Source organism: Salvelinus namaycush, chromosome 14 (assembly GCF_016432855.1).
Source record: "Salvelinus namaycush isolate Seneca chromosome 14, SaNama_1.0, whole genome shotgun sequence".
In the NCBI taxonomy this organism is placed as follows: Eukaryota; Metazoa; Chordata; class Actinopteri; order Salmoniformes; family Salmonidae; genus Salvelinus; species Salvelinus namaycush.
In genome coordinates, this window is record NC_052320.1 from 29,348,080 (window position 1) to 29,360,865 (window position 12,786).

At 45.7% G+C, this 12,786-nt stretch overlaps 1 protein-coding gene across 1 annotated transcript in view; it reads left to right on the forward strand.

Annotated features, from left to right (window-relative positions):
- The window catches only part of noc2l (NOC2-like nucleolar associated transcriptional repressor), a 31,993-nt gene extending 19,207 nt beyond the window's left edge, over window positions 1–12,786 (forward strand). The window contains exons 14-19 of the mRNA XM_039008371.1: window positions 1,775–1,876; window positions 2,616–2,759; window positions 5,960–6,073; window positions 6,516–6,648; window positions 11,593–11,703; window positions 12,409–12,786. Of these exons, the coding sequence (XP_038864299.1) occupies window positions 1,775–1,876; window positions 2,616–2,759; window positions 5,960–6,073; window positions 6,516–6,648; window positions 11,593–11,703; window positions 12,409–12,557 (753 nt within the window). The 3' untranslated portion in view covers window positions 12,558–12,786. The remainder of the gene's footprint in view (window positions 1–1,774; window positions 1,877–2,615; window positions 2,760–5,959; window positions 6,074–6,515; window positions 6,649–11,592; window positions 11,704–12,408) is intronic.

The following is a 12,786-nucleotide window of genomic DNA, read 5'->3' on the forward strand; positions in this document are numbered from 1 at the left end:
ATTCAGGTCCAAAAAGTCCCTTTCTGACCACTTCTTCCATGGGCAAACATGTATGGAAAGTGATAGGGTCAATACCTTTTGAATTCTATTACGAGATTCATATGATATTGTTAGTTTTTAACGGTTAGGTCTAGTTCTGTCCTCAAGCACCTAGTGGTCAATATAGTATCTTCTCATGTAACTTTACGTCGTGATACTTTAATCATCTCAATGAAGACTTCAATTAGGCTACCACTAATTAGGCATGCGTATCGTCTGTGCACCTCTCTTTTAACTGGGTTATTTCTGTGACTTGTTTTGGAAAGCTTAATGGTGATGCACCTGTTTTCCAATGGTTGCCGAGATTGTGGAAGCGCCTACAATGGTGTGGCTTGGCACCTTTAGTACAAGGATTGCTGGAGGTCAGAGAGGTCATGAATATCTCTTAGCCCTAGCTATTTTAGGGTGTTTAGAGAACATGTGTGACTAGCTTAGGATGTCTATTGTAGGAGTGGCCTACAGGTTGAAAGTAGCATGTCCTTCAAAGATCAATCTGCAGGAGAACTGTGAAAGTGTGTCTTGTTGTCCTGCATCAGCACATTAGTTTCACATCTTTGCTGTCTTGGTTGTAAGTCCTAGACGGCTACCTTGCCTAATCAGTAAGAATTGATTTAGTATTATGGCCATTATGCAATTCCCCTTAATTCCACCCGCCCTCAAATAAAACAAATATATTTGGATACATGCCAGATTAGATTACGGCGCACTACTCAACCTGTTGTCTGTGTCAGTGTAATAGAATAACGATGGCATTCTAACGCGTGGCAACAAGAGCAGCTGATCAACTCCATGTCTAGGTCCTACTAGTTAATGTGTTTTCACACCCCTCCCTGACACACAGTGTTACCCACCGTGTGTGCATAAGGGGATTGAGGGCAGTGGGTAAAAGCCGACGTAAGGGGCTCTCACCAAGCCAAGAGGATTGCCACACGGCCCTGTGGGATTATCCCTTGCACTCCGCTGGTCAGGACTGGCTTTCGGTGCTGTTGGCAGGGGCAACCAACGCCACCGGCTCCACCAATTGTTTCTACCGTGCCGTCGGTGCCTGGTGACTCACCCTTGCTACTGCCAGACATGGCTAAATTAACACCTGTCTGACCATTAGACCAAGTAGAGAGTGTCTGACTACAGTAGGCTGTATGTGACCTACAGTACAGAAATTAGCGTTATTACTATAATAGAACTGAAATGGGTCAACTTTCTCTCATATCCTTTTTTGCTTTGCTTCTGTAGCATTCCATGTTATTGCTGCCGTGTTGGCGGACCCATGCCAAATCGTTTAGAACCGAGGACCAAGTCTTTGGATGAGCTGGTGGTGATATCTTAACTGAGGGTCAGGGGTTAAGTGTGGGTGTGTGGCCAGTCGAGTATCCACTGGGGTTAGTACAGAGCCATGGGGGATGTCACACGTTGGCAGCACCAGGTGGCAGACAGCAGGTGACCGCTTAGAGATAATCGGATCCGTCAGGTAAATCCAGTCTGTACTGACGGCTGTACTCACATACATAAATAGCTGCGATCCGTAAAGTGTGTGTTTCAGACTTAACCTGAGGAGTGGCGTTAGTGCGCTGAGGTGTCCCTGTAATCTAGCTCGATGTTTGCACATGTCTTCTCACAGATCAACTCCCCTCCTTTCTCCCAACAAGCCTCTTGAATGTTAATGTGAGTATCACAATGGTGTGTGTGGTCCCTTCGGTTTTTATTTTCTGATTTGTATACTTTTGTGTTGTTTCAGGATGGGCTGATAGAGCAGGTGTATGATCTGATCCTGGAGTACTTCCACTCTCAGGCCTGCTCCATCGGCTTCCCAGAGCTGGCCCTGCCCACCATCATCCAGGTAATACCAGCTCCTTCTCCTCTTCTCTCCACCCCTAGTCAGCTAATAGAACTACTTCACCAATTGATGCAATGGCATAATGTCCATACCCTAAGCCAGGGATAGGTAACTGGCCCTGGAAGCAAAAACAAGTTTTGATTATCTTCTCCTGATCAGCGACTGATTCAAATTTTCAATATGCGGATATTTTATTCTACACATTTGGTAAATGGTCAGCTATTCAACATACTAACTCAAACATCTTGAGGTGTTGTTGACTATCAAGTAAAAAAATAAAATCTTAGCTGCTAGCCTTTCTCTACAGCATACACAAGGCGGCAAGAAACTTGACTTGGTCTTATAGTGAGTAGGCCAGATGGAAAAAGAGGGCGAGAGAGCGGGGGATGAAGAGTAAAGTGTGTCTGTGCTGACCTTTAATGGTTCCACCGGCTTGCCGTTGTTTTTACGGCCCTGTGACCAACCACTGAGCCCACTTCCTGTCAGAGACAGCCAGCAGTGGGTGGGTGGGAGGCGAGCTCCTCTACAAGCCAAAGAACAAACAAAGCAATAATCTGCCCTCAACAAAGCAAACAACGCATGACTTTTCCTCTTCCAGTCCACACACACACGCACGCGCTGGGCATAAAGTAGTGACGGTCCAGAGGGGAAAGACAAGCACCAGACTAGGTGATTATATACCGTTTTTCACTCTTCCTCCCTCACCCCCTCCCTCCTTTCTACCTCCTCTGGTGCTCCACAGCTGAAAGCGTTCCTGAAGGAATGCAAAGTGGCCAATTACTGCAAGCAGATCCGCCAGCTGCTGGAGAAGGTACAGGAGAACAGCGGCCACATCACAGCCCGTAGACAGAGGGCCGCCTTTGGAGTGGCCGACGCGACCGCCGTGGTGAGTTTGGCTGTGTGTGTGTGTCCTCCCGCCCGTGAGCAACTGAGCCTGTCTGTGCCCGGTCTTCTGGGCTGCTGTTCCAGAGCCCTCATTTCACCTCTTCGATGTGCTCGTGGGCGCGCGCACACACACACCTCTTTCCCATCAGTGCCTCTGCTTCCCCAAATATATAGACATTCACCCAGTACGTACATAACGTTTCATGATTAAATTGAGATTTTCAGCAGCCAGCAAGCTGAACTTCTTCAATTATGTGATGGTTCATCAACAGTTGATTATTGAGTTGCGTTGGTTGTTGGATTCCAACTTAATGTTTTTTACACACACACATCGGTCTGCTGGGGAGCTGCCTGGAGCAGTCCCACCTCCTCTTAACCCCCTGTACACCCCCTTCCCAAAACACATACACACGCCATCCTGGGCGAGCTCCCGTAGGAAGTGCCTGTGAAGGTCTCCACCAGCCTAGAGCGTTTAACCATCATGTGCCCACTGACCCTTAACCCCTGACCTCTCCTCTGGCTGTGTCTTTTACACACACATTCAGTGGGGAGATAAGAGCCTAGGCTACACACACTTAGCGGCTGCTGCAGTGAAACTTGAGTAGGAAGCCGAGGTAGAAGGAGGGATGCGGGAGGAGACATCCCTAGGTGAACACTGTGACGCTAGTTAAAGGACAGCGCTGTGGTCATTAGACCCTCCTTTATAGGTTTGAACCAGCCTCAACGCCTTAATGAGGGGACATTATTGGAGGTGTGTGTGTGGGGCAGAAATGCCTTTTCCTGTGTGTGTTTTCCTCTCACGGTATGCACTCCACCTGCCCCACCAAGCACACACCCTTCCCAGGCTGCATTGCGCCTCCGATCCTGGCTGAGTGCCTCGCACCCGTGCTAAAGATTTAAGAGTGAAATGAAAGAGGGGATGTCGCTGTGTGTAATTTAGCCTGGGAGAAGTGTGTGTTTGTGTGCGCACGCTGCCAGAGACTGAGAGGCGGACAGCGTGGCACCGGAGGCAGCGCCTGTCGCCACGGCTCCCAGCCCAGAGGAGCCTTTCACCATGGCATCTGTCCCCATGCTGCACGGCAACAATGTTGCCAGGGTAGAGGCCAGCCCCCGTTCCGGCTGCAGTGGGCCCCAGACACCCAAAAACAGATCACATTTCAATGGTCCTCAACTGAAGCCTAAAGATCTTTTTTCTTGGTAGGCCTATGCTTTTTGTTTTTACAGTTTTGAGCGAAAGGTTTTTGCCATCTTCTAGAGTAGGTAGGCTAGGCGTGAGGGAACAGCTGTGCCAAATACTCAACCCTAATCCCATAGCATTGTTTTGTCTGGGTTTGAAGTGTTTTTCAAAAGCACTGGATCTTTCTGTTCATGTCCTGTCCTCTCCTCTTTGTGCTGGGGCCCAGCCTAATAACCGCCACTGCAAATTGTCGTAAATAGGTTTAGCTAACCGACGAAGGAAGCTGCGGTCTATACGCTCTATTGGATTTGGAGGTCAGATAATCCTATTGGGCCTGATCAATACCATCCGCAAAGACCTTTAGGGGAAGGGCTGGCATAGATTCTCCAGTCTCCTCTTTCAGCTCCTCTTCTCGCTCTCTCTCTCGCTCTGTCGCTCTGACCACCATTTGCCTCATGCAGCACGACACATCCTTCGCATAGAGTTGATCAGGCTGTTGGGCCGTACATTATCATGCATGAGGTGATGGCGGCGGATGAATGGCATGGCTATGGGCCTCAGGATCTCATCCCGGTATCTCTATGCATTCAAATTGCCATTGATAAAATGCAATTATGTTTGTTGTCCGTAGCTTATGCCTGCCCATACCATAACCCCACCGCCACCATGAGGCACTCTGTTCACAATGTTGACATCAGCAAACCGCTCGCCCACACGATGCCATATATGCTGTCTGACATCTGCCCGGTACAGTTAAAACTGGGATTCATCCGTGAAGAGAACACTTCTCCAGCATGCCAGTGGCCATCGAAGGTGAGCATTTGCCGAACTGCAATTAGGTCAAGACCCTGGTGAGGATGACGAGCACGCAGACGAGCTTCCCTGAGGCAATTTCTGACAGTTTGTGCAGAAATTCTTCGATTGTGCAAACCCACAGGGTCATCAGTCCGGGTGGCTGGTCTCAGACGATCTCGCAGGTGAAGAAGCCGGATGTGGAGGTCCTGGGCTGGCGTGGTTACATGTGGTCTGTGGTTGTGAGGCCGGTTGAACGTACTGTCAAATTCTCTAACCGACGCTGGAGAGGCGGCTTATGGGAAATTAACATTTAATTCTCTGGAATCAGTTCTGGTGGACATTCCTGTTGTCAGCTTGCCAATTGCACAATCCTTCAAAACTTGAGACAGCTGTGGCATTGTGTTGTGACACAACTGTGCATTTGTGGCCTTTTATTGTCGCCAGCACAAACTGCACCTGTGTAATGATCATGCTGTTTAATCAGCTTCTTGATATGCCACACCTGTCAGGTTGATGGATTATCTTGGCAATGGAGAAATACTCACTAATAGGGAAGTAAACAAATTTGTGCCCAACAATTTTGAGAAATAAGCTTTCTGTGCATATAGAACATTTCTGGGATCTTGTATTTCAGTTCATGAAACATGGGATCAACACTTTACATGTTGTGTTTTATATTTTTGTTCAGTATAAATTGAAGTGAAAGTACACCACAATACCCAGACATTTAGATTAAATCAGATGTCGATACGCCTCGGAAAGGAATAGACTGAGATCCGTCTCGTCAGTAATAGCTCAAAACCCGTCTTCCTTTATTATATTGATACTTGAACTCCAAGTATCGATTAAAAAAGGGTGGGGAGTGGGGCTTCTTCTAGGTAGTGTTGGCTAGCGCTAGTCGGCTGTACCTGCACCAAAAAGCCTGTATTTTTCATCATATAGCTTGTTCGCCATCTTTTTAAATAGTGAGTCAACATGTTTTGAGCACTTATGTCCCTGACTGATCAAAACGTGTTTTCTCATGCTCTCTCTGCAGCAGACATATAGTGATCAGTATGTATGGAACATCAAATTGCAATAAAATCGCAGTATCGAATCGCAATACATATAGAATTGTGCGAATCACAATACATCATATCGGCATCTAAGTATCGTGAGGCCCCTGGCAATTCCCAGCCCTAATACACACAAATACAGAGTGGTTATGTCACAAGTGTGTGTGTGTGCAGGCGAAGTGGGAGAAGCAAACTGCGGAGGAGGGGACGCCCCTCACCAGGTACTACAGTCAGTGGAAGAAGCTAAGGGAGAAGGAGATCCAGCTGGAGATCTCTGGGAAGGAGAGGGTAACTATCAGACACACACACACCTACATACCAACTGTTTTAAGATAAAAGTATTTTCAGGACATTCATCCAAATTCAACAAACGTCCCCATCCTATTTTACAAACGATACATGTAACTTGAAGGTTTGAGTAAGATAATGCATTGATGTCAGTGGGAAATTGGCGGAAATGTTCAAGGTTGCATGCAAACATTTTTGAAGAATTTGACCTTTTTATTTGTTATTTTTCAATGGGGGCTGTTCCCAGTTTCCAGTGGTTTTTAGGAAATAAATATGGCCAAAATGTTTGTAAAGTGTTTTGTAAGTGACTTTGCTGCATCTTCTGGATCTTGAGCAATGGTCTCATTGTCATGTGGTCCCAAATCACCTGTTTTGACAAGACGTTTTCCATAACACTACATTTTGAAGTGGAGCTGCATATTGACATTTCCTCTCATTTAAGATGGAAGACTTGGACCTCCCTGAGATCAAACGCAGGAAAATTCAGGAGAAGAAGGCTGTGGACAAGAAGGAGTTCAAGGATCTCTTTGAGTCCGACAGCGACTCCGATGACGACGGAGGACTCAAAGTCAAAGGTAACCCCATTTACATACACAGCTGGGTCCTGTTCATTACACACCAATTGGAAGGATAACGTTTCAAAACGGAGAGGGATGACTTGGCCCTGTCCAGTAAGAAACACTCATTTTGGTTGCCTGTTGCCAAATTGTCTCACTACATTTCCTGTTAGAGCTGGCCGGTAAAAACTCCCAGTAGTGTCGCTCACCTGATGATGCGCATGCTTGAGGGTCCTATGCATGTCTTGGCCATTAGGAGGCTGCATTGAGTTGCACAGTCCATCTACAGCAGGCATGTCAACTAGATTCAGCCATGGGATGTTTATTTTTATTGAGCGGATGGTCCATGTTCCGGAACATAATTACAAATAATGTTTATACTGCAAATTAACCGCAATAAGCCCAAACATATTAAAACCAAATCATTTCAAACCTTCATTATATTTGTATACAATCATGCATGGGAATACTTAGGAACAGATTTTTTTAATTCAAGTATCTTGGAGCTGATTTCCTGGTGTTTTTATACAGCCTTATGTCTTTTTTTTTTTTTTTTTTTTTTTTTTTTGATCGCTCAGAAAACTTAGGTGCTACATAAAACCACCAGTTAGGGAACCCTGATCTACAGACTGTTGGCCAACAGCACAGAAGCACACTCTCTAACACACACTGTAGTACACAATTAAACGCCTATATGGCAAGGATACAGCTCCTCATCCCTTTCCGGGATGAATTTTTGGCCTCGCTCTTTTTGAGATAATACGTTACTTCTCTAATCTGAGTGTAAGCTGTATTGAAGTCGGTGTTCGTGAATCCTGATCCCATCAATGGCTCATTCTGAGGGAATGTACAACTGACCTCAGTGTTGCCATGCTGCCCTCCCAGCAAGACAGGCTCTATTCAATTAGTTGGAGTCTACTTATCTCTCTCCTATATTTCTTTCTTTCTCCTATATTTCTCTCTCCTCTATCCTTCTATGTTTCTCTCTCCCTTTCTCACTCTCAGCTGAGTGCAGCTGTCACTCCTGTCTTCCTTTAAGCCCTGTGTGTCTGGCCCTCTGCTCTGGGTCATCCACAGGACACAGGCAGGGCAGGAGTCCTCTTTTACAGCTTTACAGTCGGACACGCTCGAGGGAGGGGGAAAAACCTTTAGAGGTCGGAACGAGAGAGTGAGGGGGCGGTAGGGGATTTTCTTTTCATCTGGTCCTCATTGTAAGGAGAGTCTCCGCAAATGGGCGGGCAGCTGCCGGCGAGCCGCGGGCCCGCCTCGCCCCGGCGGCCCGTCTCCTTGCTCTCTTTCTCTCTCTCTCTCTCAGGAAGCACAGGCTTGGATCCCGGTGGGGGTTCCTAATTCAAACCAGCCCACCGGAACAGCCAGAGGTGGCCGCTCCCCAGTACTTCCCCTACTCCCTCCTCCGCTTCCCTCCAGCTCCCAGGGCTTAACTGGCTGCCCCCGCATGTCCTCCGCACACACAAACCAACCCACCCTCCAGCCCTTGACAACCTTCCAACCTTTGGGCAGCTTACCAAACTGTGGTTGGTTGGAGTCAGCTGAGATACCCCAGTGGTGGAGATGGAGAGGAGGAAAGTGTGAGGGGAGGAGAAGACTGGTTTCTATGAATGTGTCTAGTTGTTATTGTGGGGTGTCAAGTCCTTCAGGTCGTTTGGGGGCAGACGGGCATGTAGATCCTGCTGTCCCTCACAACCCCAGTCTAAAATAAACAGGTTAAGACGAGGATTCTAATATCCCAAGAATTCTAAACCATTGTACCAGCAATGCGAGCGAAAATGACTGGAAGTGAATGTTAGCAGTACGGAAAGTTTGCCATCAAAGTGGGAAAATAACTGCAATCGTCTCCCACATTTTCAACCCTTATCCTGTAGAATCAGCAACGGCGCAGGTCCCATGAACTTTGTTTTGTTTATTTTCAAATGCTTCCTGGTGGAATTATTACTTTTTCCTAACCTGTATATTTTCGCCCTCAACCCCAGTCGGGGTGGGTGGGTGGGTCGGCTGGCTGGCTGGCTTTTGGACGATAAAAAAATTAACAGGAAAGCCGATATACTTTTTCCGCCGGCCAATTGTCCAGGAGAAGAAGAAAGAAAATCCATTGCGAAATAATGTTTTTGGGGTGGTTTTTTTTGCCTATTTTGAAGCAAGGTAAGACATGCCTCATAATATGTATTAAAACGTTCAGGTTTCAAACAATTAAGTATGTTTTCAAAATGCATACTGCCTCCAGCTCATTGCAATGTGGTGTGACGCGCTGATGAAGCCTGCTTTCCATTACCATTTGATGCTGCGTTCAAAACAACTGGGAACTCGAGGACCTTTCGGGTGGCGCAGCTGATCCAGGTTCGATCCCGGGCTGTGTCGCAGCCAGCCGCGACCGGGAGACCCGTGAGGTGGCGTCTGGGTTAGGGGAAGGTTTGGCAGGTTGGGATGTCCTTGTCCCATCGCACTCTAGCGACGCCTATGGCGGACTGGGCGCATGCACGCAGACACAGTCGCCAGTTGGACGGTGTTTCCTCCGACACATTGATGCGGCTGGCTTCCGGGTTAAGCGATAGGTGCGGCTTGGCAGGGTCGTGTTTCGGAGGACGTATGGCTCTCGACCTTAGCCTTTCCCGAGTCCCTACAGGAGTTGCAGCGATGGGACAAGACTAACTACAAATTGGATATCAAGAAATTGGGGAGGAAAAGGGGCATTTACGACTTCAGTGCATTCAACTGAAAAAAGAAGAAAAAATTGCTCCGACTGGAGAAAAAATAGTTTTGAACGGTCATCCAATTTGGGAACTCTGTCTTCTTTCCCAGTTGTCTTGAAAGCACCACAAGATGCTGCAGCAGCTCTTGTGCTGTCTGACACATTTTCTACTCAAAGGCTCAATATCTGTATGCTGTACGCCAGGGATCATCAACTAGATTCAGCCGTGGGCCAATTTCTTTTCTTGAGCAGATGGTTTGGGGGCCAGAACATAATTACAAATCATTTGTAGATGGAAAATTGACCTCAAGAAACCCAAACAGAGAGTATAATGTTTGACTAAAACATAATAATTTCAAACGTTGCTTACATTTGTATACGATCTTGTTTCTCTATTATGTGTGGGAATACTTGGGAACAGATTTCTTAAAATCACTTGGAGCTGATTTCCCGGTGTTCCAAGTCTGTCAAACAAGTAAAACTATCCGACAGTTGGGGAACCCTGCTCTACGAGTGTGATACATAATGAAAATACCGTACACATGCGCCAATATAATTAAACTAAATTATGCAAATAAACCGATAAGTATGACCAGTCAAATGCATTTCCATTGACTGGTATTTCCATCAATGAATAGGCTAAAAAGCATTATTTTGTAAAGGGAGGTAGTTTCACGAGCCAATGTTAACTGGTGTTGACACAATGACTGGAAGTTAATCGTATCTACTAGCATGCTAGCAGTTACCATAGACTTCCAGTCATTGTGCTTACGCCAGTTAGAAATTGCACTAACGCTAGTTAGCAACTTCCTTCAAACTACATAAAAAATTGTATCCACGAGTTCAACTTAGTCTGCGGAAGTAGATAAATGGCTTCATTGCCAAAATCCTGAAGTATCCTTTTAATTAAGCATCTGAGTATGAGTCCTGATATGTGATCAGTTTTCATTTTGGATCATAATTAATACGTTTACATGATCCTAGATCAGGCTCACGTACTCTGAGATGCTTTATGAATATGGGCCCAGAAGTGTACACATGCAGGCAGGTAGGTAGCATCTAACCACCTTGGAATTGCCTATTACCTGCATGGTGATGGAGCTGAGAATACATTACTCATGACAGTTTACCACAGCCAATTTCACACATCTTACACTCAGTTGCTGCCTAAATATATAAAATGGAGATGGCAGGCAGGCTTCACTTCAGACAGCTTCAAATTCCTTCTGTAAAATGGGCGAGTCTGTCGTGTGTGTGTGTGTGTGTGTGTGTGTGTGTGTGTGTGTGTGTGTAGCAGAGGCCACTGCAGAGTGGTCCCTGAGCTTTAAAGTAGGGTTTGATAAGATGCTGGTAGCCAGGAGGAGAGGCAGACACTTCAATTGCCACACTCCCAACACTTACTACTAAGAGCATATTGACCACACACACACACACCAATACACAGTGAGCTACCTAGACCAATAAGAATGACCAGTCAAAATGTATTTATTGGTCAATGAATGAATTAGCTCTTCTGTCTTTCTAAACTGCTATTTTCATCTGTCGCATGAAGCCGCTCGCTTGTGCATTGCCCTTTTGACAAGGGTGTTTTCCCGCTAATTGCGTTATGGAACGAACATTTGTGTGTAGTCTACTACCTTATGTGCATTTCTGCGCTTATAATGTGAGTAAATAATAGTTTATTAAAAATAATATTGCTAAACGTTCTGATCTGTTGCATCGAATTCATCGCATTTTTTGTTTTTATTTTATATGTACTGGTTGTATGAATTTTGTCTCTTATCGTCCCTCTGTCCCAGAGTCGGTTTGGAACAGGCTATTTATTTCTCGACAAACTGACCAATAGAATAGGTAGCCTGAACTTTTCTAGTAGATTAACAAAGACTAGTGATTTTGCTGTTTGTTACTCGTCTTGTTGACGAGGAAAAGTAAATGTGGACAGTTATTCTAACATGTTCAAAGTGCACATCCGAATTCGCTAAGAAGGACCGCACATCATTGAATCCTCAACTTGCATGTTCTGTTAATATGAATAACCATATTCTAAATGTGATTTCTGTCATTCTGATCACCGTGGGTGGAACCCCTAATCAGGTTATGCACCCAGTGCATATTGGTCCGGTAAATTAAATGACGGTCATATATCCGGCAGCACATTTTCCCTTACGGAAACCCTGATGTGAATAAAACCAAGTCAAAGCTAATGAGGAGTATTAACTGGTACTTCATATTCGATTTCTCTTTCTTCTTGCCAGACACAAAGGGAGGCTCTGATGAGGATGATGACGATGATGCTGATCTTCTTCAAGAGCTGTCTGACCTGAGCGATGATGAGGGGGTGGGGGAAGACCATGATGGTGCTTCAGGTTTGTGGACTGGCTTCTCTCTCACAGAGCACGACAAATATGTTCTTTTCACACTACTGAGCTGAACCAAGCCGAGCTGTATTGGACTGGCCTGGTTACGCATCCACTGTAGTTTCTGGAACCGTGATGGAAAGGCTAATGTGAAAATGGAACATGCAAGCCAGCGGAGTACGGTTTGGTTCGGGTCTGCACACTAGTGTGAGTATTAGAGGACACATACAGGCCTGGTCCAGAATTGATCTCCAGCCTCCTACCACTTCTGAGTTGACAGATCTGTAAGGGGTTTGATGGGGTGTAATCAAAATGGTGATGGCTCCACCTAGCCTTCCAATTGAACTGAGGGGAGCTTCCAACATATTGTTCACTCCATCTAAAGGGAACCTGCCATATTCTCCACTCAACCCCATTTTGGGCAGAACTAATCCCAATCACATTTCAGACCAAGCAATTTACATACATTGCTGTCTGATATTGTCTTGTGGTGTGATTTTGTTTTCTACATGTTTAAAGTTATCGTATAACATCAGTATGAAAAACAAAAATAATTCTAACTTGGTGTTCCAGACAGTGGTCACTTCTACTTAAGGGGCAATCAGGGATTGGTACATAGGTCCTTATTTTTTTGACTTTGGCATTGTTTGAATCCCAGATTGCCCCTTTTAAATGAATCCCTCTTTCATGCTCTTCTTTCTCTTGTCTCTATAGATGATGATGGTGATGATGATGATGATGATGAAGAAGAGGGGGCTAAAGCCTCGACGGCGCCCAAACAGCTGTCTAGCGTGGCTCTGAAAGAGTTGGCAGAGGGAGACGAGGACTTGGTGGAAGACCTGGAGCTTTCCGACCAGGACTGACACACCGTGACGCATACACACACACACACTAAGACACGCACACACACACACAACGATTGGGGGTGGAGAGAAGAGTGTTGGCTTGGAGCTCATCTTTCCGTACATTCAATCATTACTGCTTTCCCTGTGGACTCCTTTCTACTATCATTTGTTTCGGTTTGGTCCATCAATGTGTATAGTACAAACATGTTCTTAATGTAATTGTACAAAATAAAAAATAATTCCTAGA